The following is a 20,193-nucleotide window of genomic DNA, read 5'->3' as shown; positions in this document are numbered from 1 at the left end:
GGTGTCGTGTGCGGGTAATGGAGGGAATCGGATAGCAAAGGCAGGTGAATGAACTCGAGATACAGATCAGCCATGATCTCACTGAACGGTGGGACAGAATGAAGGGGCTGAACGGCCTCCTTCTGTTGCTGTTTCCTCACTCCCTTCATGTGTAGACACACACACACACACACAGGCAGACTTTCAAAGTGCAGCGGCAGCGGGAAGGAGCGAGACTGAGTGAGACCGGCAGAGATTAGAAGTGCAGCGGGAAGGAGCGACACTGTGAGGAGTGAGGTGGTCAAACTGCAGGTAATGGCTGCACAGGCAGAAAAGGGATGGGTGACCACCAGATGGAATAGCAGGCGCAGGCAGGGAGTGCAGGAGTCCCCTGTGGCCATCCCCCTCTCAAACAGATATACCGCTTTGGATACTGTTTGGGGGAGGATGACCTCCCAGGGGAAAGCAGCAACAGCCAAGTTTGTGGCACTACAGATGTCTCTGCTGCAGAGCAGGGGAGGAAAAGGGTTGGAAGAGCTATAGTGATAGGAGATTCTATCGTAAGGGGTGCAGATAGGCGTTTCTGTGGCCACAAACGAGACTCCAGGATGGTGTGTTGCCTCCCTGGTGCTAGGGTCAAGGGTGTCTCGGAGCGGCTGCAAGACATTCTGAAAAGGGAGGGTGAGCAGCCAGAGGTCATGGTCCATCTTGGTACTAATGACATAGGCAGGAAGGGAGACGAGGTCCTGCAAAGTGAATAAAGGGAGTTAGGCAGAAAGTTAAAAAGCAGGACCTCTAGGGTTGTAATCTCAGGATTACTCCCTGTGCCACGTGCTAGTGAGGGGAGGACTAGGAGAGTTAGGCAAATGAATGCGTGGCTGAAGAGCTGGTGTAGACGGGAGGGCTTCAGCTACTTGGATCATTGGGATCTCTTCTGGTGCAGAGGTGACCTGTACAAGAAGGACAGGTTGCATCTAAACTGGAGGGGGACCAATATCCTTACGGGGAGGTTTGCTAGTACTACTCGGGAGGGTTTAAACTAGTCTTGCAGGGGAGTGGGACACAAAGCAGTAGTCTCTCCGATGAAATAGTTGAGGCAAATGCAGAGGTTAAAGCAAGCAAGTCCAGTAGGCAGGCCAGGCAGGGGCAGGACAGGGAGCATGGAAGGTCTGGTAGGTTAAACTGCATTTACTTTAATGCAAGAAGCCTTACAGCTAAGGCAGATGAACTCACAGCATTGATCAGTACATGGGATTGTGATATTATAGCTATTATGGAAACGTGGTTGAGGAATGGGCAGGACTGGCAGCTCAATGTTCCGGGGTACCGATCTTTCCGGCGTGACAGCGGTGGAGGTAAGAGTGGAGGGGGAGTTGTACTATTGATTAGGGAGGACATCACAGCAGTACTTCGAGAGGATATCCCGGGGGGCATGTCCAGTGAGGTCATATGGGTAGAACTTAGAAATAAGAAAGGGGTGATCACTTTGATGGGATTATACTATAGGCCTCCTAATAGTCAGAGGGAAGTGGAGGAGCATATATGCAGGGAAATCACCGATAGGTGCAGGAATTATAGGGTTGTAATAGGAGGTGATTTTAACTTCCCTAATATTGACTGGGACTGCCTTAGTGCTAAGGGATCAGATGGGGAAGAATTTGTTAAGTGTGTCCAGGATAGTTTTCTGAAGCAGTATGTGGATGGCCCTACTGGAGAAGGGGCTACACTCGACCTCCTCTTGGGAAATGAGGATTGGCAGGTGGTTGATGTGTCAGTGGGGGAGCATTTTGGGACCAGTGACCATAACTCCAAGATAGTTATGGAAAAGGATAGGACTGGTCCTCAGGTTGAAGTCCTAAATTGGGGGAAGGCTCATTTCGATGGCATCAGACAGGAACTCTCAAAAGTTGAATGGGAGAGGCTGTTTACAGGTAATGGGACGTCTGGCAAGTGGGAGGCTTTTAAAAGTGAGATAGGAAGAGTTCAGGGCTGGCATGTTCCTGTTAGATGGCAGGGCAAGGCTGGCAAGTTTAGGGAACCTTGGTTGACGAGGGATATTGAGGGTCTGGTCAGGACAAAGAAGGAGGCATATGTCAGGTATAGGCAGCTGGGATCGAGTGAGTCCCTCGAGGAGTATAGGGGATGTAGGACTACACTTAAGAAGGAAATAAGGAGGGTGAAAAGGGGCCATGAGATTTCCCTGGCAGATAAGATAAAGGAGAATCCTCAAAGATTCTATAAGTATATTAAGAGTAAAAGGGTAGCTAGGGAGAGAGTAGGTCCCCTTAAGGATCAGTGTGGCAATCTATGTGTGGAGCCACGGGAAATGGGCGAGGTCTTAAATGAATATTTCTCATCTGTATTTACAGTGGAGAAGGTCGTGGAAGCTAGTGAGTTCAAGGGAGGGAACAGCGATATCCTGGAGCATATCAACATTACAAAGGAGGTGGTGTTGGAGGTTTTGAAGCGCATTAAGGTGGATAAATCCCTAGGGCCTGACCAGATGTATCCTAGGATGTTATGGGAAGCAAGGGAGGAGATTACTGGGGCCCTGGCAGAGATTTTTGTATCGTCGTTAGCCACGGGTGAGGTACCGGAAGACTGGAGGAAAGCTAATGTTGTGCCTTTATTTAAGAAGGGCAGCAGGGATAAGCCAGGGAACTACAAGTCGGTGAGCCTCACATCAGTGGTGGGAAAGTTATTGGAAGGGATTCTGAGAGACAGGATTTATATGCATTTGGAAAGGCATGGTCTGATTAGGGATAGTCAGCATGGCTTTGTGCGTGGGAAATCATGTCTCACGAATTTGATTGAGTTTTTGCGGAGGTGACCAAGAGGATTGACGAGGGCAGGGCGATGGACGTTGTCTACATGGACTTTAGCAAGGCCTTTGACAAGGTCCCGCATGGTAGTCTGGTCCAGAAGGTTTGAACACATGGGATCCAGGGTGAGCTAGCCAATTGGATACAAAATTGGCTGGTGATAGGAGGCAGAGGGTGGTAGTGGCGGGTTGTTTTTCAGATTGGAGGCCGGTGACCAGTGGTGTGCCGCAGGGATGGGTGCTGGGCCCTCTATTGTTTGTCATATATATTAATGACTTGGATGTGAATGTAGGGGGCATGATTAGTAAGTTTGCAGATGACACCAAAGTTGGTGGTACAGTGGACAGTGAAGGTTATCAAAGGTTACAACAGGATATAGATCAATTGGGAAAGTGGGCAAGGGATTGGCAAATGGAATTTAACGCTGATAAGTGTGAAGTGATGCATTTTGGGAAGTTAAACCACGGCAGGACATATACAGTGAATGGCAGGGCCCTGGGGAGTGTTGTTGAGCAGAGAGACCATAGTGTGCAAGTACATAGTTCCCTGAAAGTGGCAACACAGGTAGACAGGGTGGTGAAGGTGGTGTATGGCATGCTTGCCTTCATCGGCCGAAGCCGAGTTGGGACAAGAGTTGGGACGTCATGTTACAGTTGTACATAACGTTGGGTAGGCCGCATTTGGAGTACTGTGTGCAGTTCTGGTTGCTGCACTACAGGAAAGATGTGATTAAGAGAGGGTGCAGAAAAGATTCACAAGGATGTTGCCTGGTTTGGAGAGCTTTAGTTATAAAGAGACATTGGATAGGCTGGGTCTGTTTTCCCTGGAGCGAAGGAGGCTGAGAGGGGACATGATAGAGGTATATAAAATTATGAGAGGCATAGATAGGGTAGATATCCAGAGTCTGTTTCCCATGGTCGGGGTGACTAAAACTAGAGGGCATAGATTTAAGGTGAGAGGGAGGAGGTTTAAAGGGTACCAAAGGGGTAAATTTTTCACACAAAGAATAGTGGGTAATATGGAATGAGCTGCCTGAGGAGGTGGTGGAGGCAGGAACAGTCGCGAGATTTAAGAGGCACCTGGACAGGTACTTGAATGAGCAAAGCATAGAGGGATATGGAATTAATGCAGGCGGGTGGGATTGGTATAGACAAGCATTATGGTCGGCATGGACGCGGTGGGCTGAAGGGCCTGTTTCTATACTGTACAACTCTATGACTCTACAACTGCCTTGCATACCTCCTCTCACAACCTCTCCCCTGCTTGCCTACGTGTAGCTTTTTGCTGGTTGAGAGTGTTGAAGGTTACGGAACAAAGCAGTGCAGATCAGCCAATGATCTGATTGATTTACAGAACAGACTGAAGGGGCTGAATGGCCAAATCCTGTTCCCATCTTCCTAGGCATTCCTATTGTCCGCTTCTCTCTGATGTATTTTCCTCAGATGCTCTCCCCCCTCGTCCCTCTATCTGGTGCCCCAGGACTGCCTCTCCTCACCCTCTCACCGATTGCCCTCCCTCCGACTGCGCACACCATTCACACACTCTCTCCTTCTCTCTCTCTCTCGCTCCTCCAGCCCCACCCAGCTCTGGCCAGTTACCTGACTGATGGCTTTCTGCAGCAGTCGGCGAGCTCGCCTCGTCTTCAGCTCGTACAGGTCCTGGGTGTCCCTGTGGCGAGGGGCTCTCTTAGCTTTCAGCTTCTTCAGTCCCTCGAGCTCGGACCTGGAAGGGAGGGGGCGAGGGAGTGGTGGGGGGGGGGGGGGGGGGGGGGGGTGGAGTGCAAATAATATCAAACCCTTTCAGAATCACACCTGCTGAAGAGAGAGTACACAACGTGGCGGGCACCATATGGAGCCAAGGAAGAGAGCCTGGCTGGCAGAAAGGCACACAAGGCAGTTGCATCAGCCTCCCTGCCAACCCTCCTCCCTGGTCCCAACCTCAGTGCCTGCATAAAGAGGGCGTTAGAGCCATTCGGCCTCGAAAGGCAGGGAGCATGAATTATTTTCTTGCGGCCTCAATCCTAATTGGTCATTTTAAGGGAATTGGCAGAAGTAGCAAAGGGGAGACGAGGATTTTTTTTTAAAAAAACTTTAAAGCAGAGAGTAGCTGTGATCTGGAATGTTCTGCCTGAAAGGGCGGTGGATGCAGATTCAATAGTAACTTTCAAAAGGGGAACTGGAGAGTTGTGGGGAAATAGGTGGAAATGGGAATAATTGGATCACTGTTTCCAAGAGCTGATAGAAGCATGATGGGCTGAATGGCCTCCTTCAGTACGGAACCACTCCATGAAGTGGGGGGAGTTTGGCATTAATCTGTGCAGAGCTGCCCCCACACCCTCACTCTTGCCAATACAGCCCCCACAATTTAAAAACTTCTATGGACAAACAGTCGCGACCACCTGCCAAAACAAAGAGTGCTAACCATTTGCAGCAACATCAAATTCAAAGTTGCTGGAGCATCTTAATGGCGCTGTAAACTTTGGACACAAACAACTGCGCTCGCTCACTAATTCACACCTTGTTAAGGGCACCAAACGCAAGAACAAACACAAATAAATAATTTGTTCCCATTACTGCCCCCTTTTTGCCTGCCACCATCATCCCTTTTGTCACTGAATCTACCCTCCACCCCATCACAGACCTTCCCTTTTGTTCGTCACCAGCAACCCCCCCCCCCAACATCCCCCCCCTTTCCCAGCCTCAGTACTCACTTAAAACCTGTTACATCTGCAATTTCTTGCAGTTCTGATGAAAGGTCATCGACCTGAAACATTAACCCTCTCTCTTTCACTCCACAGAGGCTGCACTGACCTGCTGGGTAATTCCAGCACTTTCTGTTTTTTTTTATATATATATTTTAGTGCAACACAGAAGTCCTGGAGGCGGCCAACATCCCCAGCTTATACACACTACTGAGCCAGCGGCGCTTGAGATGGCTTGGCCACGTGAGCCGCATGGAATATGGCAGGATCCCCAAAGACACATTGTACAGCGAGCTCGTCACTGGTATCAGACCCACCGGCCGTCCACGTCTCCGCTTTAAAGACGTCTGCAAACGCGACATGAAGTCCTGTGACATTGATCACAAGTCGTGGGAGTCAGTTGCCAGCGATCGCCAGAGCTGGCGGGCAGCCATAAAGGCGGGGCAGCAGTTGGCAGGAAAAAAAAAAGACAGAAGCGCAAGGGGAGAGCCAACTGTGTAACAGCCTCGACAACCAATTTTATCTGCAGCACCTGTGGAAGAGTCTGTCACTCTAGAATTGGCCTTTATAGCCACTCCAGGCGCTGCTTCACAAACCACTGACCACCTCCGGGCGCTTACCCATTGTCTCTCGAGACAAGGAGGCCAAAGAAGAAGATATTTAAGTGAACAATGCTTGGTTAATATGCAATTATCCTTTGTGTCCTTCAATTCCTCTAATTTGTGTGTGGTTGCAGTTTATACTGACAATGACTGCAGGTTAAATATGGGTGCATATAGTGACAGCACGAGGTACAGGCAGAATGAATGGGTATTTCCCCCTGTCAATCACTCCTGGAGACAGCACTGTTCTGAGTGACTGGGATCGAGTTCACCTCGATAATTTTGTTCGGTAACGGTAACAGTTTTGCAACCGAGGCGCATAAATGGAATTACAAAAACAAATCAGCCAGATTCCACTGAATGGCAGAACAGGTTCGAGGGGGCTGAATGGCCTCCTCCTGCCCCGATGTAATTACCGTCCGCTCACTGAAATTTTCTGGACATACATACGAATTAGGAGCAGGAGTATTTTACTGGGAGACTACTCGCCTCCAACTCATTGCCTCATATCCAATGGCAGTCGTGTCTCCAATGTCCAAGTTCCTCAGCTCTGGAATCCCCTCCCTAAACCTCTCGCCCTCTCTCTCCTCCTTCGAAACACTGCTTAAAACCTACCTCTTTGACCAAGCTTCTGGTCACCTGTCCTAATGTCTCCATATGTAGCTGAGTGTTAAGTTTTGTTTGATAACGCTCCTGTGCAGCACCTAGTACTCGTTGAAATGTGCTGCATAAATACAAGTTGTCGTGAAACAAAAGCAAAGTACTGCAGATGCTGAAAATCGGAAATAAAAGCAGAAAATGCTGGAAAAGTTAAGGTTTCGGGCCTGCGACCTTTCATCGGCAGTGACGGTTGCTGTTAGCTGACACACTGCGGTCACTGTTTTAAAATCACGATCAGCATGCAGTGGGAAACAAGACGACAAAAGGTTGCCCGGCAGAAAGAACATACATGTTATACAGTAGTGGGGCTGCCCCCTTACAGTTTGTATTGTGGGAACACTGTGTTGGCACAAACATGCCTGCTATCTTTGGTGGGGACTGTATATCTATCAGAGCAGTGCTGTGAGTCCGTGTTACATCGACCTCCTGGCCAGGCCCAGTCTGTACCAACCTGTTGGGTGCGTGCAGTGGGCTGGCAGAATTCCCCATCAGCTGGCTGGCAATCTCGCACAGAGTGGCAGTGGGCGGAGGCTGAGGTGGGAGTCTCTCCTGCAGGCCGAAGATACATTTCTTCTTCTTGATCTCCTTCCCGCTCACAAATCTGGAGAGAGACAGAGAGAGGCAGAGGCAGAGGGCGAGAGAGGCAGAGGCAGAGGGCGAGAGAGGCAGAGATAGAGAGAGAGAGGGGCAGACAGAGAGAGAGAGGGGCAGACAGAGAGAGAGAGGGGCAGACAGAGAGAGAGAGGGGCAGACAGAGAGAGAGAGGGGCAGACAGAGAGAGAGAGGGGCAGACAGAGAGAGAGAGGGGCAGAGGCAGAGAGAGAGGGGCAGAGGCAGAGAGAGAGAGGGGCAGAGGCAGAGAGAGAGGGGCAGAGGCAGAGAGAGGGGCAGAGGCAGAGAGAGGGGCAGAGGCAGAGAGAGGGGCAGAAAGAGAGAGAGAGGGGCAGAAAGAGAGAGAGAGGGGCAGAAAGAGAGAGAGAGGGGCAGAAAGAGAGAGAGAGGGGCAGAAAGAGAGAGAGAGGGGCAGAAAGAGAGAGAGAGGGGCAGAAAGAGAGAGAGAGGGGCAGAAAGAGAGAGAGAGGGGCAGAAAGAGAGAGAGAGGGGCAGAAAGAGAGAGAGAGGGGCAGAAAGAGAGAGAGAGGGGCAGAAAGAGAGAGAGAGGGGCAGAAAGAGAGAGAGAGGGGCAGAAAGAGAGAGAGAGGGGCAGAAAGAGAGAGAGAGGGGCAGAAAGAGAGAGAGAGGGGCAGAAAGAGAGAGAGAGGGGCAGAAAGAGAGAGAGAGGGGCAGAAAGAGAGAGAGAGGGGCAGAAAGAGAGAGAGAGGGGCAGAAAGAGAGAGAGAGGGGCAGAAAGAGAGGCGGAGAGGGGCAGAAAGAGAGGCGGAGAGGGGCAGAAAGAGAGAGAGGGGCAGAAAGAGAGGCGGAGAGGGGCAGAAAGAGAGGCGGAGAGGGAGCGAGAGAGAGGCGGAGAGGGAGCGAGAGAGAGGCGGAGAGGGAGCGAGAGAGAGGCGGAGAGGGAGCGAGAGAGAGGCGGAGAGGGAGCGAGAGAGAGGCGGAGAGGGAGCGAGAGAGAGGCGGAGAGGGAGCGAGAGAGAGGCGGAGAGGGAGCGAGAGAGAGGCGGAGAGGGAGCGAGAGAGAGGCGGAGAGGGAGCGAGAGAGAGGCGGAGAGGGAGCGAGAGAGAGGCGGAGAGGGAGCGAGAGAGAGGCGGAGAGGGAGCGAGAGAGAGGCGGAGAGGGAGCGAGAGAGAGGCGGAGAGGGAGCGAGAGAGAGGCGGAGAGGGAGCGAGAGAGAGGCGGAGAGGGAGCGAGAGAGAGGCGGAGAGGGAGCGAGAGAGAGGCGGAGAGGGAGCGAGAGAGAGGCGGAGAGGGAGCGAGAGAGAGGCGGAGAGGGAGCGAGAGAGAGGCGGAGAGGGAGCGAGAGAGAGGCGGAGAGGGAGCGAGAGAGAGGCGGAGAGGGAGCGAGAGAGAGGCGGAGAGGGAGCGAGAGAGAGGCGGAGAGGGAGCGAGAGAGAGGCGGAGAGGGAGCGAGAGAGAGGCGGAGAGGGAGCGAGAGAGAGGCGGAGAGGGAGCGAGAGAGAGGCGGAGAGGGAGCGAGAGAGAGGCGGAGAGGGAGCGAGAGAGAGGCGGAGAGGGAGCGAGAGAGAGGCGGAGAGGGAGCGAGAGAGAGGCGGAGAGGGAGCGAGAGAGAGGCGGAGAGGGAGCGAGAGAGAGGCGGAGAGGGAGCGAGAGAGAGGCGGAGAGGGAGCGAGAGAGAGGCGGAGAGGGAGCGAGAGAGAGGCGGAGAGGGAGCGAGAGAGAGGCGGAGAGGGAGCGAGAGAGAGGCGGAGAGGGAGCGAGAGAGAGGCGGAGAGGGAGCGAGAGAGAGGCGGAGAGGGAGCGAGAGAGAGGCGGAGAGGGAGCGAGAGAGAGGCGGAGAGGGAGCGAGAGAGAGGCGGAGAGGGAGCGAGAGAGAGGCGGAGAGGGAGCGAGAGAGAGGCGGAGAGGGAGCGAGAGAGAGGCGGAGAGGGAGCGAGAGAGAGGCGGAGAGGGAGCGAGAGAGAGGCGGAGAGGGAGCGAGAGAGAGGCGGAGAGGGAGAGAGAGGCAGAGAGGGAGGGAGAGGCAGAGAGGGAGGGAGAGGCAGAGAGGGAGGGAGAGGCAGAGAGGGAGGGAGAGACAGAGAGGGAGGGAGAGACAGAGAGGGAGGGAGAGATAGAGAGGGAGAGAGAGAAATCAGACGAGAGAGCATGAGAAGAGGAAGAGCAAGATTAGAGAGGATGGTGAGAAAAAAAGAGGGAGAAAAACGTGGGAGAGCGCGGGAGAAAAACAAGAGAGAGAAAATGAGAGAAAAATAAGTGAGTAAAAAACAAGAACAGGGGGGGGAAAAAAACGCACAATAACATAGACAGCCAAAAACTGCAGGAGTAGAAGGACGAGGCAGGGAGGAATGGGGAGGCAGAAATGGACGAGAGGTGGGAGGCAAGTGGAAGAAGGGTGTCAAGGAGAGGTTGGGAGCGGTAGGAGATGGGACGGGGAGGCGTGAGTGGGGCGGGCGGAGGGAGGGGAACACGAGGGAGGGAGGGAGGGAGGGTGAAAGGGAGAGCACAAACAGTGTGGTAATGACCAGCTTATCTGTTTCTTTGACATTGGTTGAGGGATAAATGTCAGCCAGGACACGGCTCAGTCCTGCACTGGGAGTGTCGGCCTGGATTGTATGCTCAAGTCCCTGGAGCACAGTTCAAACCCCCAATCTTTATAGTTGGCCACGAGTTAGAAAGGACTGGTTTATTACCTGTTCCTATGCTTGTTCAGGGCATTCAGTATCTGCTCGTAGCGTTCTGACTTTGAGGCGCCGGACAGCTGCAAACAGGAAATGACACGGGTTAAACAGGAACTACTGGCAAGAGGGACAAAAGAAAAATGGCTCCCTCAATCATAATCATAAAATTTACCTAGAGATATCTCAGCCACTCAAGAGATAGGCGACTGAATACATCATGTCTCAGCTTGCTGAGTGAATAGCCGAGCTGCAGCTGTCAGGAGGGTCCTGTATTCGAACCCCGGCCTGTGTTAGTCAGCGGTTCCCAGCCAGGGCGGCTGCAGCAGGGACATCACGACAGGCCACCGTGGGCCTTCGGTTAGGGAGGGCCGACAAATATTAGCAGCCGGGGGTTCTGTTCCTCGTTGCCTTCCAGCCCCAACCCTTGCTGGAAAGTGGCAAGGTTGTTTGGGTTTAAGGACAAGGGTGGGTGAGGGAGCGAGGCCCCCCCCCCGTGGTCGAATAGCCCACCAGCAATCACTGCCATTACTGATGAGCCAGGGCACTGCGGGCGATCGTGGATCTGTTCCACAGGAACATTCTGCATCTTTGGGAGAGGAACAGAGATGAAACAATGATTCTGTTGCGTAGGGGTGGTGGACTCCACCTCCAGTGGGCACCGACAGATCCTTGGTACTGATCCATGGGTATCAGCAACCCTCATTAACTCTCCCTCTCTCCCCAGAGAGACCACTCACCCACGTACCAGTCCAGACAGTAAGCATCGTCAGGTGAGGATGCTGTAAGGTAGTGGCTTGCCACTGGGCTTGCAGCTCTGCCACCCTCATGTGCTGCGATGCACAGGAATGCAGGCGGGGGGGGGGGGGGGGGGAAGAGAGAGAGCAAACCTGGCCTACGAATGTGTCCATTCCCTCCTCCTGCTCCCCCATCCTTACATGGCTCTGAATTCCTAGCCCTCCCCTCATTCATCCCGCCCAATATTGACTTCAATGGAGAGTAAAACACTGGCATTCCAGCCAATCCCATGGAATTCCCACCCAACGAATTAGGGTAATATTAACCCCCCTCCAATCGGTGCACGATACAGAGACAATCGGGAAGGTCGTCATCCCGAGATCCTGTCACGTGCTCTGCACATACCTGTCCGACGAGCAGGTTGTCCCAGTTTTCATTGGCAAACGCCAGGATCTCTCGCTCAAAGTCAAAGTACTTCCTTCTGCAGCAGGTGCTGAGGTGATAGAGGACCAGGTGGGCGATGTCGACCCTGAAAAAGGCAGAGTGTCGGAGTTTAACTCACGGCCAACCCAGCCAAACCCCTCCCCCACCACCCCCACTCTGTCCATCTGATCGAACCCCGGCTTAAAGGGTCTTCAAACCAAACTTAACTGTATAACCTGGAAATTAAGAACTCCTGAGGGAGGTACAGGAAATTTGAGTCGAGAGGGGAAATAAAGGATATGGGGATAGTGCGGGATGGTGGAGTTGAAGTAGATCAGCCATGACCTTGTTGAATGATAGAGCAGCTTGAGGGTCCGAATGGTTTCCTAAATCTTACGCATGTTCTCACAAAACTGGATGAGCCCAGGATTGGCTGTAGCTCCTGCAGTTTTCCTTCTTTTATTTCACCCAGACCCGGCATCATGCCTAATTCCAGAACTGGGAGCCACCAGTTCTGTTTTCTAGTTTGTTGGGCTTCCCAGTTCATTGCCATCCCGGGGTCCTTTTCCATTTGAGCGAGGGATGCTCCGATCCTGGGATCCTCTACATTAGCAGCCTGCATAGGGGCGAGGTGGCTGCTGTAAAGATGGAATACCTCACAGATCCCAGTCAAATAGGGAACGGGCGGGAGAGGGGGTGGAATTAATAATTTGTCCAGGAGCCCCACTCACCAGTTTCCCCCATCCGTCTCCCGAGCTGCAGCTGCTAATATCTGAATTGCTCGGATGGAGGGGTGGGTAAGGAAGCTGTTAGAAGCTCATCGGTACCTGGCACACCGGTAGAGTGAGATGCAGTGTCGCCCGGTGCTGTCCCTGGCTTTTGCCCAATGGCGGCTTCTTGACCCAGCATCCATAGCAGCAGAGAAAGCCCTCTATCCCCGCACAGAGCCATGCAAGCATTCAATCCCAGAGATAGAGCACGTTCTCTGCCGCTATGGATGCTGGGCAAAGAACTCCCCATTCTACACGAAGCCATTTCTTTCACCTGTTGCCATCCATATGCTGAACTCACAAAAGGACTTGGTGCATTGTCCGCCATTCACAAGTTTCCCTAGTTTCAAGGAGCAGCTAGTGTCTGGTGTTACGGGAGTTATTTGGGCCTGTCAATAAGTGCCTATTACTTGCAGGTGTCCAGTTTTTGTTCGGACTAGATAGGGAAGGACCCATTTCCCTTAGTGGAGAAGGTCAACAACTAGGAAGCATAAATTTAATGGAGTTGTTGGGAGGATTGGGCGGGGGTTGAGGAGGGTAGTGGGGGTCTGGAAATCACTGAAAGGCTGGTAGAGGCAGAAACCCTCATCGCATTTGAAAAAACACTTGGATATGCACTTGAAGTGCCGTAACCTACAGGGCTACGGACTAAGAGCTGGGAAGTGGGATTGAGCTAGATAACTCTCTTTTGGCTGACACAGATATGATGGCCATGTAGAAAATACTATTGAGAACCAGGCTGAAGAAAGAAGGTCCAGAAGGGAAGTGAAAAAGCAAATAAAAGCAAAGGGAGAGCATGAAAAGAGACTGGCAGTTAGCATTAAAGGAAATCCCAATGTTTTCTATAGGCATATAAATAGTAAAAAGGGTGGCAAAAGTAAGAGTGGGGCCGATTAGGGACCAGAAAGGAAATTTACACATAGAGGCAGAGGACATAGCTGAGGTATTAAATGAATACTTTGCGTCTGTCTTTACCAAGGAAGAAAATGCAACCCAGGCAATGTTGAAAGAGGAGGTAAGTCAAACAGTCGAGGGGTTTAGAATTGATAAAGAGGAAGTATTAAATAGGCTGTCTGTACTTAAAGTGGATAAAGCACCAGGGCCAGATGAGATGCATCCAAGGATACTGAGGGGAGTGAAAGGGGAAATCGCAGAGGCACTGGCTATAATGTTTCAGTCTTTCTTAGACTCGGGGGTGGTGGCAGAGGACTGGAGAATTGCAATCACTACACCCTTGTTCAAAAAAGGATGTAAAGATAAGTTCAGCAACTATAGGCCAGCCAGTTTAACTTTGGTGGTGGGAAAACTTCCAGAAAATAATTCAGGACCAAATCAATAGTCACTTGAACATATGCAAGTTAATTAAGGAAAGCCAGCATGGATTTCTTAAGGGAAAATCGTGTTTAACTAATTTGCTGGAGTTTTTTGAGGAAAATAAGAGAGAGGATTGTTGTGGACAATATTGTTGATGTGGTGTACCTGGACTTTCAAAAGGCATTTGATACAGTTCCACACAACAAACTTGTAGCTCATGGAATAAAAGGGAGGGTAGCAACATGGATACGAAATTGGCTGAATGACAGGAAACAAAGAGTAGTGGTTAATGAATGTTTTTTGGGCTGGAGGAAGGTTTGTAGTGGAGTTCCCCAGGGATCAGTGTTGGGACCCTTGCTTTCCCCGATATATATTAACTACCTAGACCTTGCTGTACAGGGTACAATTTCAAAATTTGCAGATGATACGAAACTTGGATTCATTGTGAACTGTGAGAAGGATGGTGTAGGACTTCAAAAGGACATAGATAAGTTGGAGGAATGGGCAGAGAGGTGGCAGATAAAGTTCAATGCAGAGAAATGTGAAGTGATTTGTTTTGGTAGGAAGAACATGGAGAGACAATATAAAATAAAGGGTACAATTCTAAAGGGGGTGCGGGAGCAGAGGGACCTGGGTGTATATGTGCCCAAGTCATTGAAGGTGGCAGGACAGGTTGAGAGAACGGTTAATAAAGTATACAGTATCCTGGGCTTTATTAATAGAGGTATAGAGTACAAGAGCCAGGAAGTTATGTTGAACTTGTTTAAGACACTAGTTCGTCCTCAGCTGGAGTACTGCGTCCAGTCTGGGTGTCGCACTTGAGGAAATACATGAGGGCTTTGGAGAGAGTACAGCAAAGATTCACGAGAATGGTTCCAGGGATGAGGAATTTCAGTTATTAAGATAGATTGGAGAAGTTAGGACTGTTTTCCTTGGAGAAGAGAAGGCTGAGAGGTGATTTGATAGAGGTATTCAAAATCATGAGGGGTCTGGACAGAATAGACAGAGAGAAACTGTTCCCACTCGTGAAAGGATCGAGAACGAGAGGGCACAGATTTAAAGTATTTGGTAAGAGAAACAAAAGTGACATGAGGAAAAACTTTTTCACACAGCGAGTGGTTAAGGTCTGGAATGCGCTGCCTGAGAAGGTGGTGGAGGCAGGTTCAATTGAAGCATTCACAAGGAAATTAGACAGTTAAATGAAAAGGAAGAATGTGCAGGGTTATGTGCTGGGAGCAGTTGAGGTGAATGAAGTAGATGCATTTAAGGGAAGGCTGGATAAACACACAAGGGAGAAAGGAATAGAAGGATATGGCAAAAGAATGAGATAGAGAAGGGAAGGTGGGGGGGGTGGAAATGGCATGGAGCAAAAACACCGGAAGAGGGCCGAATGGTCTGTTTCTTGTGAGATTCTATGTAGAATGTGTAGGAACGAAGTGAAATTTAGGGGGCACAATAGCATAGTGATTGTGCCACGGGAATAGTAATTTGGAGGCCCAGGACTGAGGTCGGAGATATTGAATTCAGTTTGAAAATAAAACAATTTGGAAGCAGAAAGCTGGTCTCAGTAAAAGTGGCCCTGAAGCTGTCAGATCATCACAGAAACCCAACTGGTTCACTAACACCCCTTCCGGGAACACAAGCTTCCATCCTTACCCGGTCTGGGCCTACGTGTGACTCCAGTCCCACACCGGTGTGGTTGACTCCTAACTGCCCGCTGAAGCGGCCTAGCAAGCCACTCAAACAAAAGCAAAATGCTGCAGATGCTGGGAATCTGAAATAAAAACAGAAAGTGCTGGAAAATGCTGATGAAGGGTCACCGACCTGAAACGTTAACTCTCTGCTTCTCTCTCCACAGATGCTGCCAGGACCTGCTGAGTATTTCCAGCACGTTCTGTTTCTATTACAGCAAGCCACTCAGGGCCCTCCACAACATTCTCAGGGTTAACAAGGGGCAGGCAATAAATTCAGGCCTTGCCAGTGACGCCCACATTTTGGGAGAACGTTTTTTTTGGTTTATTTTTTTTAGTTGATTCTGCCTGTACTGCCTTCCGAGTTTGCACTTTTAGCCCCTCGAGCCTGTCAAAACATTCAACGAGATCATGGCCGATCTGTGATCTAACTCCACATGCCCGCCTTTGCCCCACATCTCTTAATACCTTTGGTTCACAAAAATCTATCAATCTTCGACTGATCTAGCATCAATTATTGTTTGCACAAGAGAGTTCCACACCTCCACGCCCTTTGGGCTGAATCTTCGTGTCTGCCACCGACGTTGGCGGCGGGCGAAAAAAAAAAGCGGCCCGCATCATGCGGCGCGCGGCTCATTTAAATAACCGGGGCTGATGCCATTTTGAAAGGGATTTCAGCCCGACCGGGAAATGTAAATATTTGAAGATAAAGGTAATAAAAAAATAAAGAAAGACGTTGCTTCTGCTCCTCTCCCAACTCTCCCTAATAACAATTAAGTTAATTATTTGCCCCCCTCCCCCCACCCAAACACATACCTCGTCCATCTGACCTTCCCCCACCCCCCGCCCCCGTAAACCGCATCAACTTTAAACTCCGACCCTTCTCACCATCCCCTACACCACTGATGTTACTTTGACCCCGTTTCCCCCCTCTAACCCCCGCACTGATAAACATACCTCCTCCCCCACCACCCCCCCCCCGCCACCGCTCCCCATCAGCGTGCAGCCACTTTTCCCTGGACGGGGATCCGAAGGCCCGGGAGTTCCGGCCACCGGGCCGACGATCGGAGCAGGAACTCAGGCGGCGACGCAAGTATCATTTATTCATTCATTTTCATTTATTTAAATATTGAAATGGAGTCCCGTCACCACGTGGCCGGGGAAGCAGGGCCACCACGAGGCCTCACCGCCCCCGGTAATATCGGGCTGGGCCCTCCTAGCGTTAGGGTGCGTGGCGGCCCTCTCTGGTAGGCATCCTCAGGCACCCCCCCCCCCCACCCCGCCATGGATACCAATACCTGAGGGGGAACAGAATTCCGCCCTTTGTGTGAAGTGTTTTCTAATTTCACTCCTGAAAGCCTGACCTATTATTACCTCTAGGCCTAGACTCCCCAAACTGTGGAAATTGTTTCTCTTTATCTACCCTATCAGTTCGCATTAATACCTTGAAAAATGTAGTCAAATTACTCCTTAACCTTTTAAACTCCAGGGGATATAAACTTAGTTTGTGTAATCTTGCCTCGTAATTTAACCCTTGGAGTCCAGGGTATCTAGCATTCTGGTAAATCTACACTGCATTCCCTCCAAGGCCAATACATCCTTCCAAAGGTGTGGTGTGTAACTGGTGGTTACTAGTGTGTAACTGATCTTTATAAAAAGGCGCACACACATTGTGGTTAAGGACACCGTACTTACCATTCCAGGGGTAGTCGTTTCACATACTCCGCCCCACCAGTACAGACACAGCACACGAACAGGTAAAACCTATAAATTCAAAAGGAAGGACAAATATTAATCAGTGACAGTAATACAGCTCTTAGGCGCAGAGCACAAATTTCCCACCTGTTAATACACTATGTCACGGTCCTGTAGTTTTGTTGCCTTAGAAACAGCCATTCGGAGACTGCGATTCAAAGGGTGCATTCTCATTACCATAGATACAGCCACTGGGAGTGAGTCTCATGCGATACATTTGTTACAATTCAGTTTTGAACTGGCTGTTAGTGGAAGACAGTTTGTTCTAACAGAACACACAGACACAGAGGACAGCTTGTGTTAGCGCCTGGATAAAGAGCTCTCTACCATTTAAACTGAAGGAATAGGATTTTAGTCTGTTTATTATTCTCTCTCAAAATTCTAAGAAAAAGTCAAGCCAAAACATAGATCTCTGGTAATTTAAATTGAAGAAAGGGAAGTTAGACTGTGACAATCTTTTATCCCTCAAAAACTCTAAAGTCAGATTGATTCTGTTGGAAGTGTTTGCAAGTGGTTAACTGTTGAAATTCGCTGGAGAAGGTAAGCAACATTCTGTGAGGACTTCGAGCAACATTGGACTGTAAATGTGCAAGGATTCTAATTTTTTCTACTTTAAAAGTTGTTTATATCTTCATAGTGTTTAAGAATTTAGTTCTTCTAATTAAAGAGTTAATTTGTTGATTTCAAGACACATTTAAAGCCAAACTAAGATGAAATGAAATAAATGCAAAAAAAAAAAGGATTGTGAGAAGCAGAGTTAACGTTTCGGGTCAGTGACCCTTCTTCGGAACTGACAAATATTAGAAATGTAAAAAGAATTTTTCACAATCCTTTTTTTTTGCATTTATTTCATTTCATCTTAGTTTGTTCAGTTTGCTTACCCACTGTTTTTTTTCATGTTTGCACTTGCTGCTGTTCAATATTCAGTCTGTTAACACCTTATCTGTACTAATGCTTTGTCTTTCAACACACCATTAACATATTGTTTGCCTATGCTCCATGACCTTTTGGTCATCTATGCGGCCTTGTCCAATCTGCACATTCTCCTTTGTTATCTCTTGCCCCACCCCCGCCTCACTTGCTTAAAACCTTTTACATTTCTAATATTTGTCAGTTCTGAAGAAGGGTCACTGACCCGAAATGTTAACTCTGCTTCTCTTTCCACAGATGCTGCCAGACCTGCTGAGTGGTTCCAGCATTTCTTGTTTTTATTGCTTAATACTCACTCCCAGTGGCTGTATCTATGGTGACGAGAATGTACCCGTTGAATTGCAGTCTCCAAATGGCTGTTTCTAAGGCAATGAAAACACACCTTCCTATAATTCCTGAGGCTTGCTGGTTCTTAAAGCAATACTGATCCCTTGCAAGCCTTAAAGGCAAATCACATATTCAGAAAAAGAAAAGCTACAGGACCATGACAACTAGGTTGATAATAGTCACTTGAACAGGAGCTGGGAGTGTTTAATGGGACAGTGTAGAGGGAGATTCACCCTGTATCTAACCCATTTTTTTTCAACAGCAAGTGCTCCAAACTCTCCAGCCAATCCCGTGCTGTACCTGTCCTGGGAGTCAGAGTTATGCAGCACAGAACCAGGCCCTTCGGCCATCGTGTCTGTGCCGGCCATCAAGCACTTAACTATTCTAATCTCATTTTCCAGCACTTGGCCCGTAGCCTTGTATGCTATGGCGTTTCAAGTGCTCATCTAAATACTTGTTAAATGTTGTGAGGGTTCCTGCCTCTACCACCCCTTCAGGCAGTGCGTTCCAGATTCCAACCACTCTCTGGGTGAAAACATTTTTCCCTCAAATCCCCTCTAATCCTCCTACCCCTTACCTTAAATCTATGCCCCCTGGTTATTGCCACCTCCGCTAAGGGAAAAAGTTTCTTCCTATCTAACCTATCAATGCCCCTCATAATCTTGTGTACCTCAATCAGGTCCCCCCTTAGCCTTCTCTGCTCTAAGGAAAGAAACCCTAGCCTCTCCAGTCTCTCTCCATAGCTGAAATGCTCCAGCCCTGGCAACATCCTGCTGAATCTCCTCTGCACCCTCTCCAGTGCAATCACATCCTTTCTATGGTGTGGTGCCCAGAACTGTACACAGTACTCCAGCTGTGGCCTAGCTAGTGTTTTATACAGCTCCATCATAACCTCCCTGCTCTTATATTCTATGCCTCGGCTAATAAAGACAAGTATCCCATATGCCTTCATATCCACCTTATCTACCTGTGCTGCTGCCTTCAGTGATCTATGGACAAGTACACCAAGGTCCCTCTGACCCTCCCAGGGTCCTACCACGTGTGTTTGATGGGACAGCGTAGAGGGAGCTTTACTCTGTATCTAACCCTGTACTGTACCTGCCCCAAGTGTGTTTGATGGTATAGTGTAGAGGAAGCTTTACTCGGTATCTAACCTGTTCTTCTTTATCTAAACCCGTGCTCTGGGATGCTTTAATGGGGACAGTGTGGAGGGAGCTTTCTTCTGTATCTCACCCAGTTTTTCTTTTTTTGTTCACTGGCAGCGCTCCCTCGTCCCCACCCTGAGCCGGGACAGTGTAGAGGGAGCTTTACTCTGTATCCAACACCATTTTTTTTTCTTGTGGAGGGGGCCTTTATTCCTCAGGCCCCCTTCATATACATAGTTACATTTTTATAATAACTTTATTTAAAACAGATAAATAAACCAAAAACTCAAATTAAAATGCCATTCTCGGCGTCGACAATACACTCCAGTCCCTGCGGTGCCCACCGGTCACGGAAGGCCTCAAGCATACCGGCAGACACCACATGCTCCTTCTCCAGGGACACCCGGGCGCGAACGTAACCGCGGAAGAGGGGCAGGCAATGGGGGAGGACGGACACCCCGACAGCCCGCAGCCTGGACCTGTGAATTGCCACCTTGGCCAGGCCCAGGAGCAGACCAACGAGGAGATCCTCCTCCCGGCCCACGCCCCTCCGCACCAGGTGCCCAAAGATCAGGAGCGTGGGACTGAAGTGCAGCCAGAACTTGAGGAGCAGCCCCTTCAGATACTCAAACAGGGGCTGCAACCACGCACACTCCTTATAGATGTGAAACACGGACTCGTCCAGGCCGCAGAAAGTACAGGCGGCCTGGGAGTCCGTGAACCTACTTAAAAGCCTATTGCACGGGACTGCCCTGTGCAACACCCTCCACCCCAGGTCCCTGATGTAAGGGGACTCCCGCATAGAGAGACTTCCATCGGGGTTTCCCCTCGCCGCCAGATGGCAACGTGGACCGCCAGGACGTGTCCGGCCGGCTGACGAGGGCGGAGAAGTGGAGAGTGTGCAGGAGCAGCCCGGACATGAAACCCCTCCACGCCGATCGGAATGGCATGGAGGGCATTTCCGAGAGGCGGCTCGGGTTGTGCGGGACTGGCTCCCGAGGAGGGTTTCAGGGCCTGGGTCCGATGAGCAGCTCCGGCCAAGCGGGGGTCAGCTCGGCCAGAAGCGCTCTGTGCTGCCGAGCCC

General features: G+C 50.2%; 1 protein-coding gene across 3 annotated transcripts in view; it reads right to left on the bottom strand.

Moving 5' to 3' along the window:
- LOC137346163 (PHD finger protein 1-like) overlaps nt 1-20,193 on the bottom strand; it is an 85,406-nt gene that overhangs the window by 16,905 nt on the left and 48,308 nt on the right. For all 3 annotated transcript variants that reach the window (XM_068009514.1, XM_068009513.1, XM_068009515.1), the window contains 5 exons: nt 16,648-16,716; nt 11,160-11,283; nt 10,032-10,099; nt 7,216-7,365; nt 4,400-4,523 (listed from right to left, as the gene is read on the bottom strand). In XM_068009514.1, coding sequence (XP_067865615.1) covers nt 4,400-4,523; nt 7,216-7,365; nt 10,032-10,099; nt 11,160-11,283; nt 16,648-16,716 — 535 coding nt within the window. The remainder of the gene's footprint in view (nt 1-4,399; nt 4,524-7,215; nt 7,366-10,031; nt 10,100-11,159; nt 11,284-16,647; nt 16,717-20,193) is intronic.

This window comes from Heterodontus francisci, chromosome 29 (assembly GCF_036365525.1).
Source record: "Heterodontus francisci isolate sHetFra1 chromosome 29, sHetFra1.hap1, whole genome shotgun sequence".
Lineage (NCBI taxonomy): Eukaryota > Metazoa > Chordata > Chondrichthyes > Heterodontiformes > Heterodontidae > Heterodontus > Heterodontus francisci.
This window is presented reverse-complemented; position numbering and strand designations above follow the sequence as displayed.